This window comes from Spinacia oleracea, chromosome 3, assembly GCF_020520425.1.
Source record: "Spinacia oleracea cultivar Varoflay chromosome 3, BTI_SOV_V1, whole genome shotgun sequence".
Classification (NCBI taxonomy): Eukaryota; Viridiplantae; Streptophyta; class Magnoliopsida; order Caryophyllales; family Amaranthaceae; genus Spinacia; species Spinacia oleracea.
In genome coordinates, this window is record NC_079489.1 from 107,788,518 (window position 1) to 107,812,903 (window position 24,386).

Here is a 24,386-nt window from a genome sequence, read left to right on the forward strand (position 1 = left end):
TGAGGTACTATGTGCTCTTGTAGCTGAAGGTCTTTTACTTCTGTTTCCTTTTGTTGTATACCGACTATGCCATGCTAACATCTGTTCTGTCAAATAAGTGAACTGATTCAAGAATGTGGTTTTATGTTATCCAAGTATATTTTAGCTGCTCGTTAGTTTATTTTTCTATCTTGTCGTTAAATTATAGATTGAGGTTAACTAAAATCTGTTGCTTTTTGGTTTAATGTGATCATTATAAGTGTCCCATGGGTTGTACCTTCACAGTGCTTTTCTCCCAATGAATTTACTGAGCTGCTATACGGCTGTTTCCTGTCATTTATTGTGCACATTCAGGGTATGTTTTGTAACTTGGTCAGAATGACCAATGATTTAGTGTAGTGTGCACATAATGAACTGATTTTAGCTGTTATTCTGCTCTAACTTATTCCGTCTCATATGATGACGGATCTTTTTCTTGTCTCCCTAACTTGATCATATACAGTTATATTCACTAAATAGATATTCTGCAATGTATCTCAGCATCTATGCAATCTTACTACCTTATCGTACATGAGATTTAAGGGTATGTTATGCTTAATTAAATACTTATAAGTTTGTTTCTACAAATTTGTTTCACAAGGTTTTAATGAAGCGGTTAATGGATTTATGGATGAAGGATGGTCAATGGACAGTGGCGGGATTGATAATGTAACTCTTCTAGTTAATTCATCCCCTAGCAAAATGATGGGTGAAAATCAATTCCACAGTAAATGTGTAAATGGTGTAACTCTTAATTCTATTTATGGATGTTATTTATGGAGGTTATTTATGGAGGATAGTGTGAATGTGTACTACAGATTTTAGATGATGACATTGTAGAGGCTAGTACCTAGTACCAATGCATTACTGCATTATTATTTTTTGTAAAATAAATGGACTATTTACAGCACGCATTGTTAAGGAAAGTTGTAACTTGTGTCAGAAATTTGCCTTTAAAAACCTCTTTTTACAACGCCCACGTGCAATAAAACGTTGTGATAGGCACTTTTTACAACGCGCGTGAAACCAGGCGCGTCGTAATTAATGTCTTTTTGCAGCGTTTTTGTTCGCTGCAAATAAAAGTATGTTACTTACAGCCCTCGCAATTGCAGCGCTCAAAAACGCTGCAAAAATCCCCATTTATGCGTGCTGTAAATAGCGTTCTTTCTACTAGTGTTATATACTCCTAACATACGTGTCAATTATGGTAAATTCTTAATCTTTAATCATTATTTAAATAATTTAAAAATTAAAGGGAAAGGTCAATTTTGAGCATTTTACATGGACATCAAATTCCTCAAGAGTTAAATTATAGAATAGGATGATAACACAAGGCGTAGTTGTAAAATGCGCTAACCTGATATCCTGAGCCAATGACTTCCATGCATGCCAAAAACGCAACAACTGTTTTTCCACAGCCAACATCACCCTGAAATAAGTAAAGAATATAGAAGATCATAAAGCTTTATCTGTTTCTCCATTGGGGGGGGGGGGGGGGGGAGTAGAGAGGAATGCTCGACAGAAGTAAACATCATAGAAAGATAGATGTAATAGGATGGAAAAAAGGAAATAACTAGCTTATTGCCTGATCAGGGTGCCATCAAACAGAACAGAAATCAGACAGACCCAGTTCCTTATAATATTCAAAAGATATTAAAATAACCCACATTGCTACTAGTTGTGAACTCCAGAGTCAAACTACTAGTATCTGGAGTATAATTCACAAAGCTTTACTAGTTTACATTAAAGAGGCAACTCTTCAAATCCCATAGCTACTTTCGCAGATCTGCAATCTACACAGGTGTCGAGCAGAATCAGACAACAAACAGGGCATATGTGCTGGTGAACATAACATGTATTCTTATGTTATCACAATAAACCTCTTATAAGCAGGAACTCCAAACAGGTTTATGCCACAGCTAAACATAACATGCTCTATAAGTAGTTATTAGTCATTCAGGTGAATCGACGTCATAATCTCAACCTCGCACCATAAAAATGAGCACTACCTTAATCTTTCCTTTGGACATGTCCTTGAAAACGACCTTCGTTACTAGGCCCACAAGACAGGCTTTGGGATGGTTATGAGGTCCTTCAGATCTCCACCATTAATCAACATCCTCCATGGTACGGTCTGTACAAAACTGACGGCCAAGTCGTCACAAGTCACAATATTGAGTACTTTGGAAGACATCTCTTTGACCGATGTCTTCATTATATTAGTCAGCATCTTCTATTTTTCATCCGTTCTAGTCACCAACCAAATTCTACTATCAATGGGTGCTAATCTTGCCGCCAACCAAAAGTCGATGCTCAACAACCAGATAGGTTGCCCTTGTGTTCTTGTCATATGTGATATGCCCCAGCGTCATTAAGAATACCTGCAAGGGTATCTAAGATCTTATGCTTGTCCGTTTCAAACAATTCCTAGCCTTAGAGATGAGTTTACTCAGTTCTAATAAACATGGCCTGATGGCCCTAATAACTATGTATTCTTACGTTATCACCCTCTCTATGAGAAGCCTAATCTGAAAAAAAAAAAAATCACTTTAGAAATCGGGCATTCTTATATACTGCCTTTTGACTATCCACTGAGCTGACAAAGCAAGCTCCATTAATCCAAACAGATGACGTCTCCAAACTTCAAATTTAAGTGCAAGAATCATGCCCAAGAACTTCAAACCTTCCAGAAGTTGCTCCCAGATTCGAGCATGGGAAGTCTTATAAAAACAGTTTCGCAAGCAAGATTCAGTATTTAATTAGTTATAGAATCTACCCCAATCACCTCATACCAAACACAAGACCATCAGGAACGACTTAGGAAGTATCACTTTCCACCAAATGGTTGAATACTGGAAGTTTTAGTTTCGAAGAAGTTACAGAGGCCACTACCCATTTTATTGTCAACCAAACAACTGCATACATTTCTACTCTTTAGGAAATTCAACTGTCTATGCATTCATATGCCAACCAAACAACCACTAGGTTAAACCCCTCATGATCCTGACCCAATGAATACCACTTATTTAACTTTATATTAAGAACTTTCCCCTAAAAGAAGCATTCTGTGATGAGAGGATACTTACCACTTTTATAGAACTCCAGAATTTAGCAAACAATTCCATAAACACAGAGTGTTTCAAAGACGTTAAATATCAAATCCACTTCTCACGCTCATAATCAGACCAGCAGGTCAATCCTGAATCCCTACCAATGTTTTTAATCTCAGATGCGATAACATTCACGAAACCACTTTCGCAGGCAATGCAGATGGTTGTCAGTTATTGCAGCCTAATATCGCGATAAACTCAGAAACCTTCACCCTCGGTCAGGATGCGTTGATGAGGCGAGATTAAACATCCTGCTGCCAGCCAATAGTAACTAATACACTACGCTCCCACTACTATGAAGATAAGTCTTGGCTACTCAACACCATCAAAAACAAAAGTGCAAACTAAAAGGGAATACAAAACAGCAAAATTGAAGCTTTTAAGCAATAAAATGCAACACCTGCAACAGCCGATTCATGGGAACTGGTCTCTTTAGGTCCCAAATAATCTCCGACACTGCGCTTAATTGACTTTTAGTTAAAGAATAAGGAAGTGCTGCTAGATAACTCTTAGTGAGGTTACACCACTCCTCAGCAAAAATAGAACTTTGTTCTATATTTCTGTATTTCTCAAGCAACCCTTCCTTTTCTATTCTCGAACCAAGACCTTCAAGCAATTGGTACATTCGTCCCAACTGGAAAAAAATTTAACAAATTAGATACAAGTGAGCCTGCCATTACACAACAAAACAGTATGATGTCAACATGCAATCGATACACAACATAGTCCACAGTGGCAAAGATAGACCCATAGCGGTGAGATGAATGGAAAAACAATCAATTAGAGTGGCATTGCTATAGTGACACATTGAGTATCTTTCATCATCAAATACTGTACACGAGCTAATGAGCATCAGCCATGACAACACTGTCCACAATGGGAAAGTGAGAACCTTAGAACTTTAGAAGTCACCAAAGGAATGATAAATAAATGGCAAAGCCATCAATCAGATAGTTTGATTCTAATAGTAGCGCTTCGAGCATCTTTCATCATCTAATATTATACATGAGCGACAACCATGACGGAATTATCGTTCGAGAGATACATTAAATATGGGATATCCAATACAAACCGTTAGATGATTAATCAAATTCAAAACTGGACCCGAAGCAAAAGCAATTACAAACTGAGAGCACCTGAAGGTAGAAGAACTCATCAAATATAAACCTTCTGCGAGCAAAATCAGCATCACACAAATCCTTAGGCTGGTGAATTGCAATATATGCCTGCATTGCCATTATCAAAATTAGCAGTAAACAATGCAGATGCGGAACAGGAACAGGAACGTTAAATAGTAAGTTATTCCTGCATTTGAACAATACAGACAGAAAGCAAATCATGTATGCATAAGGTATCCATGGCCCACCAGTTCCATAAGACCATGAAGGAAATGGTATTTAGCCTTAGTACTTTAGTAGGCACCTAACTCCTCTTGGATGAGGCATAATAACAGTCAGGGGGTAGGCCAAGGCTGCGAATATATTTCCCTGGTTCAGCCTTGGCCCTTTATTCAGAAAAAGGGTACTTTGCACCTTGCATGAGTGTCTTTCACTCGTGAAAATCATATCTTCTAGTTCAGTGATGCATGTATGATGCCAATGGGAAAAACAATTAATGTTTACTATGGCCTCTAGCAATAATGAGAATTGGCTTAAGAAGTTCATATACTACGTATATTACAAGGTTCTTGATCTGGATAGTCAATGTAGTCAAGTTACTATTTGTCTATTTGTGCACAAAATAAGAATGGGTACTCAGGGTGTTGAAGCAAATGGCCTTTCTTTCTAATACTTTTTCACGAAAATCATGACAAAGAACTTGAGAGAGATGAAGCAGTAACACTATTACACGAAGCTGTAGATTTTCATTCTCCAAAGAAGCATTCATCGCCCACCTCCACCCAAATGAAAAATAAAATTTTATGAAGTGCACATCATGTAAATTTTTTGTGTTTGACTGTAGTGAGTTTCATACTATTGTTACCAAAAAAATGTTGTCTGAACAATAAATGTGGAAGAACACCGTATTTCTTTTTTTTCACATTATAAGGAAATATTTGAGCATGAAAATATCACAAATACATGCTAGGAAAACTTTGCTTACATCGTGGAGCCCCTGAATTCCAACATCTGTTGTGATATCTTGAGGAACAGGATCGATATTTGTAGGCAATGACTGCAAGGCTCTGAATTTACAGACAAATTTCAAATAGTAAGTGCATAAAACACAAACTCAAATAGGAATATGCCTCTAAACCATAATTGGCCGGCAATTGATTAGCCAGCTTGAGTAAAATGTGGGATTATTTCATTATGATGAGAAAACACAGGTGAGTGGAGTTCTCATTGTGTTGTCGCTGACGAGACTCTAAGTTGATTATGCAACAATAGTGCGGGCCTGTGAAGTGACTACTAGAAGATCATGCAACAAATAGCAATTACTTCTGCAACTAAGGGAAAATTCAATAGAAAATCCAGTAAAGAAAACAAAACTGACCAAGCAATTGACACAAGAAAACCTTAATATCCTATCTGGTCCATGAAACTCCTTTGCACATTTATCTTAAGATGAGAAATGAAATTGATTTAAATAATGGGGTAGATACATCAAAAACATAATATGCAGCGTGATTGACATTAGCTCATTAGAGGACTTTGGTATCCCACAGCGCCACCCAAGATCACCTCCCTTCTATCCCATGTTTTTAGGCTGTTAATACTTCATACTCCCTCAGTCCCAAAATGCTTGTTACACTCACTTTGCACAAAGTTTCAGGTGATAAGTGGTTGTTTGGTTATCAATTGTTATTTTATTTAAAAAGTAGATGTGACAAGAGTTAGTGGGATATATTTTTTATTTAATGAGAGAAGGTGTGGGGACCAAAATTTTGGTAGTGGGGAGAAAAAATAAAATATTGGAGGGGTCGTTCCTCATATGAAAATGAACAAGTACTCTGGGAGTCCTGGGACACATGAAAATTCAACAAGTATTATGGGACGGAGGGACTAGTAATAACCCCGGTTATGCCCATTCACCATCATAATTCGACTCGGTTAACCCGGACGAGTCGGGATGGGTTCAAGGTGCTTGCATACGGACATTAGCGTCAAGGTTAACGAATTGACAGTTAACGATGCCGAACCCATTTGTAATCGGCTCCGGACCACCAAGGTCTAACTACATTGCCATGAAGAAGGCGTCTGATGAAGGATGGGGTGTTATCTAGAGCTGACAAAAGCTGACCCAACCGAATATTAAAGCGTTGGGTCAAAATATTCAACCCGTTTAGTTAACTAGTCAACCAACCCAACCCGTTTAATTAAACGAGTTGGGTCAGGTTGAATTAAAAATACCGACTAACCCGTTTAAATGCTTAATTGGGCCTTGGTCTTTCGGTATTTTAGATTTTAGCCCATAGAAACTAATAACCCCTACATGTTTACAACCGCCCTCACCGGCTCCCAATTCCTTTCTTAGTCTCTCTCCTCTGCCCTCTTGTCTCAAACTCTCAATTTCTCTAACTCCTTCAAATCAGACCTTACCTTGAAATTTTTTTCATTTATCAAAAGTTAATCACATCACCTTCACCTTAACAACTACATAACCATCATCCTAATTCATGTACTCCGTAACTCATAAGTGTTTTTCCACTTCTCATCTTTCTTATTTTCTTAATAAAAGTATTAATGAGAAGGTAATAACAATTTAAACGCTTGAATCTTCCATGGAGCAAAACTAAATGTGAAGGAGGAGTTATGTGCATCAAATTAAAGGTTGAGGATAGGATTTTAGTTTATAAATTTTAATTTTGATTGGAGTATGTATTGTGGAACTAATGACAGTGCATTGTTTTGGGCTAACTTGAGAATTCAATATTTAATTTTTATTTGTAAAATGTCAAGTCCGAAGAATTTTTTATTTAAAAAAAAATAAATAAATGGGTCACAATCAGGTTGAGCCATTTATTTTCAAGTGGGGTTAGGTTGAGAATCCCAACCCGTTTAAGAAATCATGTCGGGTTCAGGTTGGAAAAATTTCAACTCGTTTACAAACAGGTCGACCTAAATCCGACACAACATGACACATTTCAAACTCTAATGTTGTCATTGCTAAAACCGTGAGCTTTTTGTTTGATTTCGACCCTCACCCTCCGATCTATACGCCTTTCTTAAATCCAACATCGATGATATGAATCTTATCCAAGTGGTTAGGGTCGTCGGCGACTGGTTTTCTTGGTATTTCAGCGACAAGTAAAGGGGGAAGGAAGAGGTTGTGGCGGGTGCTGAGGCAGCAGGGTGCGTTGCGTTGGCCAGACTGTGGTTAGGTGGTGTTGAAGGTGGCTTCCATGGCAGACATGGAGGAAAGAGAAGAAGGAAAAGAAAAAAAAATATGGGTTACTTAGGGGGTGTTTAGTTCAACTCTGAAATCAGGTATGGGGTTAGTTATTAAACCTATGGGTTTAGAATGAGTGATACCTACATACCCATACTTAAAACCAGGTGTTTGGTTCATAAAAAATAAAAAATTTAAACTCAAAGTTCTACAACAACAACAACAACAAAACCTTAGTCCCAAAATGATTTGGGATCGGCTAATATGAATCGTCGTAGGAGATCGTCATTGTCACCAATCAAACCAGAAAGGAGGAGCAGGAAGTAAAAAAGAAAAAAAAAACAAGGAAGAGAAAGTGGAATTAATGAAAGTAAGACAAGAGAAAAATGTATACATTATAGAAGAAATATTGTAAGAGATAATAAAAAATAACTAAAGTTTAAAATAAATGAATAAGTAAAATAAGTACATTTCAAAATAGCATGTAAATTAAAAAAAATTAAAAAAATTTAAAAATAAAATAAAAAAATAAAAATAAGAATAAAAAATAGAAAGAAACAGAAACATGAAAGCTTTATAAGTCAAATTAAGTCATCAATGTATATTCTCTCCCTCCACTCTGTCCTATCCAACACCATATTTTCCTCAATCCCAAGAAATCTCATATCGTGCTCCATCACCTTCCTCCGAGTTTTCTTAGGTCTTCCCCTACCCCTTGCAATTCTATCACTTTACCACCCTTCTATCCTCCTAACCGGGGCATCACTTGATCTTCTTCTTACATGTCCAAACCATCTTAAACGATTTTCCATCATCTTAAACTCAATCGGTGCAACCCCTACTTTCTTCCTAATAATCTCATTACTCAAACGATCCTTTCTTGTATGCCCACACATCCAACGTAACATGCGCATCTCCGCCACATTCATCTTGTGCACGTGACAATGTTTCACTGCCCAACATTCCGTGCCGTATAACAAAGCCAGTCGAATTGTCGTGCGGTAAAATTTTCTCTTCAATCTTTGGGGCATGCCTGAATCACATAGGAACCCTATGGCACCTTTCCACTTCAACCAACCTGCTTTGATATCGCCATCCAATTTTCCATCCTTTTGGATAATAGATCCTAAATAACGGAACATTTCAGAGCCTTGGACAATTTTCCCATCTAAGGTAATCCTCCGCCCCTTTTCTTCTTCTCCGATCCTCCTCCCTTCCTCCATACAAACATTGCTGCTCAAAACATGCTTTCGTCCAACAACAACAATAGACCCTTCTTCTAATTGCCATCAAGAGTTACCTTTTAACCTTCAATTGTTACATTTTGTTAAATAAAAAATTTAATGGCCAAAAACCATAATATATACGGAGTAGTGTCTAAAGTGATTGTTATTACCCTTAAAAAATATGATGATTATTAAAGCATGAACATGAAAGCATTATAATGGTAAATACCATGGTTGACCATTTTCTTCTTTCTTTTGTTTTCGGTGTTGATGCTTGATAGAGGAGGAAAAAAAAGACAAAGAGCAATTAATAGTTTTTTTATTTCTAATTTATGTTTTTCTTTTTTTTTTATTCTTTTTTTTTTAATCCAGACTCATAGGTTTGGCTCATACCCACCTACCCCCAAAGGTATGAGAACCCGATACTTTGAGGGTTTGGAGGGTGGAGCCCCCAGGTATCAAATCTTATAAAACATTGATCCAAACATCAGGTATGAGTTTGGTTGATTCCAAACCCATACCTGATTCCAAAAGTGGTCGAACCAAACGCCCCCTTAGGGGGTTAATGAGTGGGTTAATTAGATCTTAACTGGGTTGATTAGTGGTTGATGACGTCATTAAGGGTATTAGGTGAACTCTGGAAACTCGATGAGTATTTGGTGATTTTTGTGAAAAGCAGGGGTATTTCATGAAAAATCCGTGATAAATATTAAATTAAAAAAATAACAAGTAATACTACCTCTGTTCCCGAAAGATATTTATGTTTACTATTTGCACGATAATTAAGTACCTTGATGAACATGTGATGGTGGGGGTAAGAAGTAGGGAAATGAGTGGTTGGGCCAAATGGGTATAAATGTAAAATTCATATCCAAAAATGACATAAAATAGAGGGTAAAAAAGTTTCAATAACAGATTTAAACGGAAAACATAAAGAACTTTCAAGAACAGAGGTAATAAGTAATAAATAATAACAAATAAATAATAAATCATAATTAATAAATAATAAGTAATAAGTAATAAGTAATAAGTAATACTAATAAATCATAATTAATAAATAATAAGTAATAAGTAATAAGTAATACTACCTCTGTTCTGAAAGATCTTTACACTTTGGAATGTGTGTCCAATGTATGAAAACTTTGAGTGTAAATTTTTTATATACATTAAAACATTATCATGTGAGATCTTATCCGATTCGTCTTCGTATGCATTTTCAAAATATCAACTCTTTTTTTCACATACAGAATTTAATATATTAGTGGCTTAATATTACACTAGAGTCTGTGCAAATAACAAGTGTAAAGCACTTTCAAGAACGGAGGTAGTAAGTAATAAGTATAAATAAATAACAATATTAAATAATATTGAATAATATTGAATAAAAAATAAATCATAAATAATAAATAATTAGACTGGATGGAATTAAACTAAATTGGAAAAAACTGAAACTCAACCCAAAAAGAACAGGGTCTTACTATCATGATGTTATCTCTTCATACTCCCACTGTTTTGTTTCATGTATCCACTTTCCAAAATGAGGTTCTTTTTATGTATCCACTTCTACTTTATTTTATTTTTGGCAATAAATTTTTACCATCTTACCCCTTTTCCCCATAATAATTACACATTTTCATCATCTCTCTCCTACTTACACATCTCTCTTACTTTTTCAAACTTTTTCTTACACCAGTCACCACTCCTCGAAACAAGAGTCTACAGTAAATGGGAACATTAAAAAAATGGAGGGCGTACAAAGGATGACGTGTTACCAATTATCGAAGGTACCGCCACAAGTATCACATAACTTCCACTATTATGTGATGCATCACAACTATTAAGCGTATCTTGTTGTCATAAATTTGGTAGGTGTGGTGTGAAATGTACCACCATACCTATCAAAAAACCTATCAACATAATTGAATAAACTTCCATAACAGAGCTTAAATATGTCATGAAAAGATAAAAAAATGATAACAAATACATCAGAAAATATAAATTAAAAGAGGCAAAAACATATGGCACAAATAGTGTAAATAGTAGCAATTGACCTCATCATAACGTCCTTGAAGAACTGAGGCTTGAGGCCACCCTTTGAAGGGTATATCGGATATGGTCTACCCTTAATTGGAACAGATGGATCATCTTCATTTTCAATTACATCCAAGCTATATTCCCTCATTTCATAGTGATCTTCCTTAGAAGTGCTCTTCACCTGTAGCCATAAATGTTTCAGAAATTCATAGAAAATACACAGCATACCCTGATTAAGTAATAAATTAGAAATGCATATAGCACAAATTGGTTCACGACTAACAAAACATAGAAAATCAGAATCCAAACAGACAAGCACATAAAGCAACTGGAGCATAATATTTGGTGGATGATAACAATTTTTTCTGCTGCTGCTTGCTAGAGCATGGCACTAGAACTGTAAAATATGTTGCCTCCCACAAAAAACTGGAACAGCACATAATTACCATGCCATACTCTTTTCGACTATCAGTTAACAACCAAAAGTTCCAAGATGCTCTTGTATGCCACATATAAGTTCATTAACAAACCATAGCAAGGGAGCTTGTCAATCTTAATTGTTTCACACTTTCACTTAGTACTTGTTTAGTTCAATTTAAAAAAGAAAGGCAATGCAATTGGGTAAATTGGAAGAAAAGTCAGGTCCTTTAATTTCTTATTTCCTCACTAAAGTGTTCTGGTACATTCTTTTTTAAACATCATTCTCCTTTCTCTCTCACTACCAAATCTGGAAAACTCCTATTCGTATATCTCCCTATTGGCACTCTTCTTTTAAACCTATCAACTGTATTATGTCTCACAAATCCACCACATCATCCTCCATGAAAACTGTCGATGATGCACCTTCTCTCTCATCTTCCATTCAAGACGCCATTCTTCACTCACATCCTAATTGATGTGTTACGACCATGAATGGGCTACATTTAGCATCATCTTGTCCAGATCTGACATTAACTCGCTTTGAATGAATAGTTTGGTCCTTCGTGAATGTTAACGCTATAGTATCTCTCACGTCTTAGGTAATGATCCCTATGTGTCACGATCCGAGTGTTTTGACACCGGATCGTGCGGCGCGCTCTTGCCTATGGGGCGACAAGGGTGCAAGTCTTGTGCGGAAAGTGAATCTCAAGGCTCGGGGCACGAACGGGTGTTTGCTTCAGAATGGGCACTCTTACCTATTGGCGACAAGAGCGAGGGTCGAGGGTCGAACGGGGCGCTTGTGTGCGCACAGCAGGCACGAGCGGGACCGTCGACGAGAATATATCTGTTTTGAGGGAGACTTTGTTGGGTCTTAGAAAGCTTAAAAACATGCGACAGCACAATATCTATAAAGGCTAGCAACAACGCAAGTAATTAAGCAAAGGCAACTTCTGATGGAGAGGTATTGGTTCATACCCCTCATAGAGGTTTATTTTGAATTAGCTAAAAACTGTCGGTGAACACTAAAATTACAGTAACATAATAATTCTCTCCAAAGCCTAGAAAACTATTCGAAAGGTCCTAGAAAGCAATAGAAAAGAGAAATACAAGTAAAGGAAGGTTGGATTCTAACATCCTCCTCCACTTAAGCTGTCGACGCCCTCGTCGACTTACAAGAGTTACAATAGATAAAAGAAAAAGCTCTTATTCTAAATTTTGTATCTCTTTCGCGTCGTTGGTTGATGGCGGTTGCTGGAGTCTTCTTGAATCTTGTTGTGTCTTGGTTGGTTAGTGGGTTCTTGTGGAAGTCTTGATGAGTGTCTCTCTCTGGAGTTGGTTGGTTCTTCTTATGAATCCAAGTCTTCCTTGTTTCTGGTTTCTTGCTCGGAACTGTTTGGCTTGAGCTTGTATCTTGATTCTTGTGTTTCTGGCGAGGGGGTATCTATCTGAGATGTTTGTGGGAGTCTTGATGAGTGTCTCTCTCTGGAGTTGGTTGGTTCTTCTTGTGAATCCAAGTCTTCCTTGTTTCTGGTTTCTTGCTCGGAACTGTTTGGCTTGAGCTTGTATCTTGATTCTTGTGTTTCTGGCGAGGGCCGAGGGGGCATCTGAGATGTCGCCTTCCTGAGCGGCTCCATCACTCGGATTGCCGAAAGGTATCGGCCCTTCTCTTTTGTTTTTGTTGGAGTACCTGTACTTAGAACCAGACAAGTTTGTCCACCTACTACAAGCAAAGAATTTAAGTGAGGCATTACAACTGTTTTGCTGGTGCGGAGGAACCCCAATCCAAGTACAAGGTTGAAGTCGTCCATGTTGACGGCAGTGAAATTCATTTTTCCTTCCCAGTCTCCCAACTTTGTTTCCACCTGTTCTCCCACACCGAGGATCGGCTTGGCTTTAGAGATGACGGATTTCATGCTACCACCTCCTCTCTTGAGTACCAACCCCAATCTTCGGGCTTCTGCTTCGGTCACAAAGTTGTGAGAGGCGTCGGTGTCGACCATGGCTCGAGCACTTCTCTCATTCACTACGAGGTCCACATACATCATGTTCGTGGATCCCTCTCTTGTCTTCAGGGCCTCCTTCCCCATTTCATACATCATGTAGACGGATCTCATTTTGCGGGCCTCATCATCTTCACTGCATGCTTCTTCTTCCGTCTCTTTTGGGGTTTCCTCCACGGACATGGCCGACAACTTCCTCTGTAGGTTGTCGATCTCCCCTTTGTGCTTGCACTCCCACCATTTGTGTGGGCCTCGACATAGCAAACAGTTAAGTCCACTAATGTTTCCTAAGGGCATGCTGATCTTGGATTCCTTTGTTGATACGAAAGGTGATGACCAGGATTTCTGTGAATCTCCTCCCCCATTTCCTTTCTTGAATCCCCCGACTGAGCTGGACGACACCCTTGAGTCACTTCTCGCACTCTTGGGTGAGCTTGGAGTCGGGCCCTCCAAACTTGTAGGTGTCCCCCTTGTTCCTTCTTCCGAGCGATGTCCCCTCCCTGTGGAGTAGTCCATTAATTGCTCTGCAGCAGCCATAGCGGTCGAAAGAGTGTCAACTTTCGCCCTGAATACTTCACGGTGCGCCTATTCTTGTAGCACGTGAACAAAGTTGAACAACCAATCCTTCTCATTCATGTCTCGGATGTCCAACATGCAGGCCGAGTATTCCTTCACATAGTCGCGTATGGAGCCCTTGTGGCGGATATCCTGTAGCTTCATTCTTGCAACAAACTCGGTGTTCTCGGGATATAACTGATCTCTGAGTTCCTTCTTGAACTCTTCCCAGGTGTCTATCTTTATTTTCCCCTTTTCGATATCGGCGTGCTTTATGCGCCACCACAGCTTCGCATCATCCGACAAATGCATGGTCGCGGTATCCACCTTTAGATTGTCACTCGGTTACAAATTCTGAAATACTGCTCCATGTCGAAGAGGAAGTTATCAACTTCCTTCGAGTCTCTAGCACCACTGTAGTCTCGAAGCTTCGGAGGTTTGATCTTCATCGCACCACCTCCACTCGAGTCAATCCTTGCAGCGAGCATCAGGGTCGCGCACTTGTCTTGGGCATCTTCAGCTTGCCCTTTTACAAAACTCAGCTGCTCATGATGTCCTTCTCTTTCTTGCATGAGCTCGTCGACCGCATTCTCGAGTCTCTCTATTTCTTTGGCTTGGCCAATCACAATTTCCTCGAGTCAAGATTTCCACACACCATATTTCTAGTTAGGAGCATAGCGTAAGGATTTCTTTTAAGAACCAGGCAGATATAGTAACTTCAAGACTCCTAGATGTGGGACCACTTAGCGAAGTCTAGCAATGTCATTGTCAATGGATAGCGCAAAAATGCAAAGTACACCTATAATTCTAAGCAAGACAATCGGTTCCGTGCAAATATTTGGGCCCGGAATTATGATAAGTACCCAACAGAAAATACAAAGAAATAGAAACAATGCCCTCCCCTATTGAAACAATGATTAGGATGAGGAAGATTCAGAAGAAAAACAAGACTAAAAACAAAGAATTACGGTAGCAGGAATCAAGAATAGCTTTGATAATGCCATTAGTCCAAGTGTTATTCTATACCACGATAAATTGAAATAATTGTTAGATGGTTCGATTATTTTCGCCATGATTAGATTCTTTAGATTGTTGATTTTTTTTTCAAAAAAAAATCAGGTAAGAACTCCTTCAGCAGGAATACAATGTCTTTGAGATGATAGTAAAATGGAACCAAACTCCGGCCACAAGCTAACCACAACACCACAACCCTGGTGAGTAGACTATAAAGGAGGACGACTATTCTGGTTTTTAAAGAATAAAAAAAATCTTTAATCTCTCTTGAAGAATGCATAAACAAAGCCATGACCTCTTTAGAAGTTAGAACTACATCTAAGTTGTACTAAAATTACAATTCAAATAATAACAACTAACTAAATTAGAAAAATAAGAATCTATAATGAAAATTTACAAATTCACAAAATTTACATAGACTTTCAAATAGATAGGCCATGCCATCTTCACCGGCAGTGACGACAAAGGAAGATTTGACACTGGCGAAAGCAATGGGAGTCAGAAACCGGCTGCAAATTTGTTGAAACCAGATCGATTTGAGATTACAAAAAAAGAATGGCAAGCAGAAGGAACCACTACTAGATCAAATACAAAGGTGAGATCCGAAAGTTTCTGGAGAAAAGCCTCGCTAACAAAAAAGTATTGAATAGGTTTAGATATACTAGCGCATGCTTTCGAAGGTAAAAGAATAGATGATAAAATTTTCCTGACAGGGTCGGCTGATTAAGCTTTTAAGAAGATCAAAAATAGCAGCACAATATACAGAAAAGTTTAGAAGTTCCTAAGGGGCTATCCTTTAGAGAGAAAGGTTCCCTAAGTCTTTTTATTAAACAAAAAATGGTTTAGAGAATGAGGTATGTCAAATAGGCAAATAGCTTCACAAACAGAGAACAATATCAGAGTTTGTAGAAACACAGAGTATTACAAACTAAAGAACTACTAAAAGGACATTCAACCAGATAAAGAGTGAAAAGGACTTCAATGCAACCTTACCTTGCCACTGACACACACAATATCACCTTCTCTATGTTTTTTCTGAAGGCACCAAAGAAAACCTTGACTAGTGAAACGAGTGCCACGGAAAAATTTCTTCAAATGAAAATGTATGATCTTCTTTCCTTCATCTTTTATGTCATCTCGTTCAACTACATCATTTTCCACATGATCAACCTCACCACGCACAATCACCTCCAAAAAAGAAAGGGAATAGCTGGCTTTAATAGCCCTGCACGTTATAGAAACGCTATTGATCACAAGAAAAAAGGAAACTATATATGAATAAGGAAGTGATTGAAGTCGTATGACTTTTTATTAATAAATTAATTTTACTATAAAAAAAATACGAACCGAATAAAAAATTAATACTTGTACTTTTTTTTTTCTTTGTCAAATTAACAATGATAATTTCTAATATAAGGATATATGGTCAGATCACATCTATTACGATTTTTTTCTGGTCTTATTTGGAAAACATAAGAAAATAAAAGGTCAAATAAAGTGAATGGCACATAAACTCAGTCAACAAACGTACACAAATACAACCTTTTGGAATATTGATTTAATAAGAAAGTGGTTACGATATTTACTATTCAGGAATATTTTCTTTGAACGTATTCATTCCCTCCTACTTCAATCCATAGAAGTTTATCTCCCCCTTTTGTCCTATGTTTTAGGCATTTGTTTGGAAATTGATGTTCTTTCGTTGGATACCCAATTGTATAAACTCATCGGGTTTCTAAGGGTACCAAATTATCAATTGCTTACTTTTTATGGTTTCATGATTATCGTCTTTTAACATTACAAAAAAAAGTAACACCCAAAGATGTGCAAAGAGAAAAATAGCACAGAGCCCATCATTTTAAAGAACACCCAAGTCTAAAAGCTTAGTTTTAAAAAGCGCGAAGCGCATCGAAGCGCACAAGAGCCCTGGAGCTAAAGCGCAAAGCGAAAACGCACACTTTTCGTAGGTGAAGCGCACCTTAAGTGCCAAAAACCTTAATTTCTAGAACATATTTTGTACTTAAAACAATATGATATATTATAAATGCATAAATTAACAAAAAGAAGCATAATTCATTACTAGACACCAAACAGGAATACGTCTAAGAGGCTAAAGTACTAACCAAGAACTTAGAGTAAGTCACAAGCTCACAAAAGTCACAACCAACATAAAACAAGTAGAAAGACTAAAAAAAGGAAAAAATAATATATCATATCTATTACTCTAATCAATCTCTTTCAAAAGACAGGATCAATGGTATCTTTTCTCTTATATCAGTGCTCTAAAGCTCGATTGGATTTCACATACACCATGTAACGACTTTGAGCCAACCGATTCCTCTTTTTGGAGTGAAGTTGTTGAAAAGCACCCCAATTTCTCTTACAACCCGTAGCACTACAAGTGAGGCTAAGAACCTTTATGGCAAAAAATTTGAGGTCGGGAGTTGAAGATCCATAAATAGACCACCAATCCGCTATTAAAATAATAAAAATAAGTTAGTGATCAATTAATTTCAGTATAAAACAATTGATATACTTAAAGTTTCATAAATTTAGGTTGTTAGTTATTACCTGGCGATTTGGTCTTTCTTTGTATCTTAGCCATAAATGACCAAAGAGACCGGTGGCACTCTGAAATGTATCCAATTCCAAAAGAATCTTCTCTTGAGTTTCAATATCCGGAACTAACCTTCCAACGCAATCATACAAATCCATCATCACTTCTTCACATTCGACATTTTCAACATTATCATAATGGATCTCGGGGTTTAGATATTAACCGGCCGCATGCGAAGGTCGGTGAAGTTGACAATTCCATCATTTATCAATGAACTCAAAAGTTTCTTTGTATTGCTCCTCTTTCATTCCAAAACTCTTAGAGAGCCTCCTTAGCCCTATCCATGGCTTCATAAATATATCCCATATGAGGCTTTTTCTCTCCATCAACAATTCTAACCACCTTAGCTAGTGGACCGGTTAACTTAAGAGCATATAAGACATTTCTCCAAAAAGTGTCCTGCAAAAAATATGTCGCTATTTCCTTTCCTCCCCCATCCTTTGACCATTTAGAGGTATTCCACTCTTGAGAAGTACTCAAGCTACTCTTTTGCTTATGAAATCGAGCAAGAGTAATGAAAGATGTAGCAAATCTTGTAACCGTCGACCTATGAAATTCCTTTGATTTGTGAATTTCCTCATCAAGTTCACAAGAGATAGATGGGGAAAAAAGGAAAAGGTTCTCTCTTCGTTTCGCTCTCCTTAATTACGGTCTTTCTCCATTTTTCTCTCTTCAACATTCTTTTCCTTTTCCCTTCAACAATTTCCATTCAACTTCCACTAATTTCTCATTCATTCTTTGAATTTACCAAAATTTAAGGTTACTGATTCTTCTATGATTTTATCATTCCCAAGGAACACTCAGATATTTCTTCTTCCTTTTACAATCCATCAAGGTTGTTAGAGACTCAATGAATCTCTGTTAAACACTAACGGAAAAAGAAAAAAAAAAGAAAAAGTGTACCCAAAGATTCTTTACAGTAAAGACGTATATAGAGGGGATTAGTTGAAAATTAATTAGTCTCTAATTCCCCAACAATTGATGAATTCCATACTTCTAGTTCCCAATTGACCAATTCCGACTTGGTAATTTGGTTTTGGTGGTATTTTTATTGTTGTTGATTGGCGTGAAACTTCAAGAGTTATATGGACTTGTACTCTTCATCTATTCTTCCTGAACAATTTCAGAGCAACCATGACCCAGAAAATGTTGAAGTCTTTGCAAGGTGAAAATTACTTGAAAGGGATAAACGGTATGCAATTTTGATAAGATCATTTTTTGTAAAGGAGACAAATTGTTAGTGTAGTTGCAGTAGCACGTTGGATATTGTGAACTCTTCACTTGTTTGAGATTTCATATGCAAACATATGACTAGGTTCAAATCAAGTCTGAAGCAAAATTGTTGCTCTTCTAAAGTAATCCTTTAAAAAAAATATTCCTAGATTCAAATCAAAGAAAGAAACAAAGTCGAGTAGTTGCCATAGTTAAAACTTGGGGATGATAGAAGTTTTGCGAATCACTATACTCATGGCATATAATTATAGGCTTTTTTGGTATTTACAACCTTAAAAAGTTTACTAACCTAAATTATGTTTTGTTTTGGAATCGCCACCATTTGACGATTTTCTCAATTTAAAATTAAGATATCTCTTTCGTTCCTTCAACGTTTTAAGTGATTCAAAACACGTTCTTCACCTTTATGTGTAAGGATTCCTAAGAGATTGTGCTTTTAAAATTTTGTAGAAGATAAAACGAATTAAAGCATATTTGTGAACTTTTAAAATATTTGTGAATGATCAAACGAGTTGTTTTGAAATATCGCTCTCTATGAAATCCTTCTAAAAAAATGAGAAAAATGTTCCTTGAATTAGTTAAAACAATTAAGAAACAAAATAGATATCTTAATTTCAAAAAGAGAAAACGGTAAAGTGGTAATGATTAAAAAACAAAAACATATTTACGGTAGTAAATTAAAGGATTTTTTGGTATTTACTACCTTAAAAATACACCACTTTTGTATTTACTACCTTATGAAAAATTTATTTTAAATTACTACCTTAAAGTTCCATTTTTTTTGTATTCACTACCATTTTACAGTTTTCTCATTTTAAAATTGGGATATCTCTTTTGTTTCTTAATCATTTTAGGTGATTCAAAACCCATTCTTCTCATTTATGTGTAAGGATTCCATAGGGATCTTCCTTTTTAACATTTCTTAAAAGTTTAAACAAAATAAATATTATTTGTAAAATTTTAAAATATTTATGAATTATCAAACGATTTTTTTTGAAATGATGTTCTCAATGAAATCAATATAGAAAAAGGAAAATAATGAACTTTGAATCACTTTAAACGATTAAGAAACGAAAGAGATATCTTAATTTTAAAATGAGAAAACTGTAAAGTGGTAGTAAATAAAAAAAAATTGGAAGTTTAAGGTAGTAATTTAAAATAAAACTTTCATAAGGTAGTAAATACAAAAGTGGTGTATTTTAAAGGTAGTAAATACCAAAATTTCCTAAATTAAAATAAAATTTTCATAAGTTAGTTAACACAAAAGTAGTGTATTTTTAAGGTAGTAAATACCAAAATTTTCATAATCATATTCTATTAAAAAATTATGATAATGGATTTCGAAAGAGGACAAGGGAGGCCAAAGATGACTAGGATGAAGGGAGTTAAGAAGGGCATGAAGAAAGTGGGTGTATAGGAGCACGGAGCACTAGATACAAGTGAATGGAGAAAGAGGATCTTTGTGGATGACCACACGAGATAAATTCTTGATTCATGCAGCCGGCCCTTTCCTTTTAGGAATAAGGCTATGGTTTTGTTGTTGTTATTAAAATTTTGGATATGTATTTCTAGAGGTCCAAGATTTAATAATCGGTTAAGCCACTCAAGCCCGTAAAAGTTTAAAACAGCCATGTGGACCTTAAAAGATATGCATGTTTAGCTCCTTCTCTTTTATCCGAATTCATTGGAAAAGCAATAGTCTTAAAACGGTTAAGACCTTTGTGTGGACAACTCAATTGAAAAGGCTCAACAATCAACACTAATGATAGATTAGAAGATGGTAAATGTCCTTCCTTTGCTATGTGTAGTTTGCGCTTCGGGAGCTTGTTGTTTCAATTTAGAACAGATTTTTTGAAGTTACTGAGTCATACACAATCGATCGATTAATTTGAAATGCAACTATTCAATTTTGGGAGAAACAGGGGGATAAAGTCATTGGGTCGCTTGCCCAGATCTCCCGTAAATATGCAAAATCTTTTGAAGTATTGTTTTGACAAGAAAATCCCCATTTTGGGATAATGCATTGCTCAAATAGCAAGCTTCAATACAGAAAACTCATCAGGACCTCATTTTTCTAACTCGGTAGTTAGGTAGAAATGAATCTCAAGAAGATAGTTAACCATATCTAAAAAAACATCGCATGCTTACATTTATGAACATTATTAACTTCAACCCAATTTAGTTCACCAGATTTTACTAAACAAAAATTATTTTTGCCACTTAAAATTGATTTTGCAGATTACAAATTATTTCTGCTGATTTTACTAGTGTATTTATTATATGATATTACTGCTTAAAACTGATTTATACTTATTAGAATTGATTTTACCGAATATTAATTTTTTAAGGGGATGTCAATTTCTGATGGAACCAAAGATTCATTTGTTCATTTGCCTTTGGAATGTAATAGACTACATCAAGATGGCTCTTAAAACCTCTTCGCTTCCTTTCTATGCAGTAGAAGATGGTCGTCCCGACGTCCCGTTATCGCTTTTGGGTCAATAGCAACCCAATTGCAGGGGACCAGGGGTAAGGTTGTGTACGTCCGACCCCGCCCTATCCCGCTTGTTGCGGGAGCCTCTTTGAAGCAATGGGGTTATGATAATGATAATGATGATGAACTTAACACGGCCTTCATAGGTTTGAACTTTTTTAAAATCTTAGGTTAAATATAACCAATTGAAAATACTAAAGCCCATCTTACCTTACTTTCAATCAACTGTAGCACCAAAAATAAACAAAGTGGGTAAAGTCAACATACCTGGAACATGAGATCCGCCCAACAAAAATCAAGTACTGGCCATCTTCAATTCCCATATGTGAGTTCTGAAGATCAGCATAGGTCCGAGGAAAGTGATGCAACAATTTACGCAACTACATGACAGCGGATGTGAATAAGAACCATGTTAAAAGGTAAAAGATGTGGTGACTACCATAATTCTACTGCACCAGCAGAACATATTCTGTGATAAACTACCAAAAGATATTTATCTGTAAAAAAGCTTAAAAATGCCCACCGTATGAAAATCACAATCTTCAAGTTGGGTTGAGTGTCGTTTGCTCAATCCTTTAATTGAGCTAATAGGTTTGTCAAGAGGCAAAGAAGCTTCTTCCAGACCATCAGGCTGAGATCGGTCTGGTGAATGCAAAGAAGCTTTTTCACTAAGGGAACTTGTATTTGGAAGCCTAGAATCAAGAGCAGGGCACTTTTCTGTAAGATATTCTGGAATTATCCACTTCCCATTGGTCAAGAGAGGCTGAATTTCTTCAGAACTTGATGCTGGAGAACAAGTCCTTGTTTGAGAATGGCAAGCTGAATCAGTATACAGTTCCACTACGGGTGAACTTCCTATAGAGATGGAAGGAAATTTTTTGCATATAGAAGAAACATCAAAGGTATCTATCTTGTCTTCTAGAACAAAACCTGCTTCCTTTTGAGTTCCGTTTACTAAACAATCAAGGTTATTGTACCCCAACATAACAGAAAACTGCAAAAACGAAACGAAAAGAAATAGATATCCATAAATAACATATTGAAAACCAAAAATGAAGGATATCGATAATACTATAAATAAACAGCACAATATATGCCTAACAAGAACAGTTATTCCTGATAGTTCTGGCAACCATAAGGTTAGACTCCTCACTCTCATATATCCCAACATGACTGGAAAGAATCAGCTTTAATTGGTAAAAATAAAGGCCTAAAAATTACCAGTGACCAATACCCCTAGCAGAGGAGCCAATGCTAGGATGGTTCGAAGGCCTCCTTATCCACCAAAAAAAAGTATTTTTAACAAAAAAAGATCTTCAGATAGTATCTGATAAGAACTAAAAAATTCTGTAAAATAAACCGAAAGACATCACTGTCACCCTTTCACCAAAAGAGGGAATAGGACAGTTTTATCAACCATTTTAACTCATAGAAATACCAAACCATAGCAGGCTGTACTGCTGTAGACAGAAACGGACATGTTTCCAAGGAAAAGAATCAAATATGATCTGGCCTAGTGCCCAAAAATCTAAAGTGGACAAGTGATGCTCCAAAAGAAATGCATTACTCCAACAACATAAAAGCCTCGTAAGAGAGACTTGTAAACCTAGTGTGACTGAGCTATGCCTTCAAAATATACCACTCATTTCACTTCCACACACAGAACAGAGCCCTCAAAATAAGATCTTCATATAGGTTCATCCAAAGACAGTTACAACTTGCTTGAAATACAGGGGGCTTAAGTTTACATGACATGAGGAAGAGAATGGTCACAAACTCAAAACATTAGGGAACGAAATATCTTTAAAAGGAGATGAAAAGAGAACCTAGTGACAAGGCACATAACAAAAGAAGTTCAACAATTTTCAGACTACCATTTTAGACTAGACACATACACAGGTGCGTGTTTGTGTGTGTACAAGCGTGCATACTCCCATTATTGGTCCTTGATAGTAGTAAGAAAATCTGATGTGCATGTTGGTCCCAGACAACCTAAAATTATTTTTACTGATTAAACTGATGGTAAGTAAATCCAATTTCAACTTGGAGCAAAGCATTAGTGATTTCACATATTCATTGAAGTTGAAGCCTACAGTATAAGATGCGATATGGCCTTCCATGTAAAACAACCCAAAAAGCCATCACGTAGTGATGGCAGTACACTTAAGTTAAACTGATCATCCTAGAAAAACTTAAAAACAGTCATCTTGTTTCAATTGTACCATTTCTCTCTGGCCGCAAAACCTCAAAATCCCACCCCTGATCCAACATACGGTTACATCTCCCAAATCCCACATTAGTCACATTACTTGACTTTTCATCATTACAACAACTGATTACTCATAGGTCCTAGACAAAATTATACACCACTTACAGTACTCTACACTATATAGTTCGCAAAAACTGAACTTCAACTAGTAAACTAACGAGACAAACTCAAATTTTAGCATACCAACAAACTCTTTTCCAATCCCTAAAATCACAAATCATCTTAAGTAAAACCCATCACTCTCAAGGAACAAACTGATTGGCACAAACAAAATCCTTATCGCCTTCAAACTTTCGTTTCGTTTAGGGAAATAAAAAACATAATGCAGGTAAAATCCCATATAAGTCCATAAATTTAATAAAAGTAAATAACTACTCTAACAATCAAATTGACCTTGTCAAGATACTTAGGGAAATTAGAAATTTTTCCAACGCCATAACCGTCTACTTCCTCAAATAGCTTTCCCGCCACCTTATGCTTTGATCTGTAGCAAATTTTCGATATCCTCGAAACCAAAATCTGATTATACCTGCATAATTTCAGCAACAAATTCACTCAGAACAACTCACAAGATTTTAAATTAACGGGAAAAAACTTGCAATCAAACTCGAAATACCTCATTTTTCTTCGTAAAAGATTCCGATAACTTCCTTTAGATTCGACGAAAATTGCAGTTATCACAGAATCTTTAGCGAAACTAAAAGTAGACAACATTTTGTAAGTATACCAATTAAAAAATGAGAGAGTTTTGTAAAGAATTGTGGTCAAACAATGAGGAAGCATCAGTCCTTATACCATATGGGTCTACAGTAGCCCATATAGCAAAAAAAACAAAAATACAATTATTTTATGACTGGGTAATGGCTGATTACTGCGCTAGGGTGGCATTGCTTAGATGGCAAATGGAATACGTATACGTATATTAACAAGAATATAATAGGAATACATCATTTTTTTCCCTCCTTTTTTTCCCAACTCTCTCCTTTCCTTCTTCAGTAACTTTTCGGTAAGACCGCCTTATAGGTGCGTATAGGAAAGACCGAGTGATAAAATCACGCGCGCGT

The 24,386-nt window shown here is 36.5% G+C and overlaps 1 protein-coding gene and 1 pseudogene across 5 annotated transcripts in view; both read right to left on the reverse strand.

Annotated features, from left to right (window-relative positions):
* LOC110788480 (ATP-dependent DNA helicase homolog RECG, chloroplastic) overlaps window positions 1-24,097 on the reverse strand; it is a 58,177-nt gene extending 34,080 nt beyond the window's left edge. For 2 of the 5 annotated variants that reach the window (XM_056840640.1, XM_056840641.1), the window contains exons 1-10: window positions 23,939-24,096; window positions 23,716-23,851; window positions 21,577-22,047; window positions 21,321-21,433; window positions 15,703-15,934; window positions 10,738-10,901; window positions 5,232-5,313; window positions 4,265-4,354; window positions 3,529-3,762; window positions 1,376-1,447 (exon numbers count right to left, since the gene is read on the reverse strand). In XM_056840640.1, the coding sequence (XP_056696618.1) occupies window positions 1,376-1,447; window positions 3,529-3,762; window positions 4,265-4,354; window positions 5,232-5,313; window positions 10,738-10,901; window positions 15,703-15,934; window positions 21,321-21,433; window positions 21,577-22,047; window positions 23,716-23,851; window positions 23,939-24,036 (1,692 nt within the window). In that variant the 5' untranslated portion in view covers window positions 24,037-24,096. Of the gene's footprint in view, window positions 1-1,375; window positions 1,448-3,528; window positions 3,763-4,264; window positions 4,355-5,231; window positions 5,314-10,737; window positions 10,902-15,702; window positions 15,935-21,320; window positions 21,434-21,576; window positions 22,048-23,715; window positions 23,852-23,938 lie in introns of all 5 variants that reach the window. The other 3 variants (XM_056840638.1, XM_056840639.1, XM_056840637.1) reach the window with 3 other exon arrangements.
* LOC130470458 (uncharacterized) lies at window positions 15,943-19,223 on the reverse strand (annotated as a pseudogene).
* Window positions 24,098-24,386: the final 289 nt, after the last annotated feature.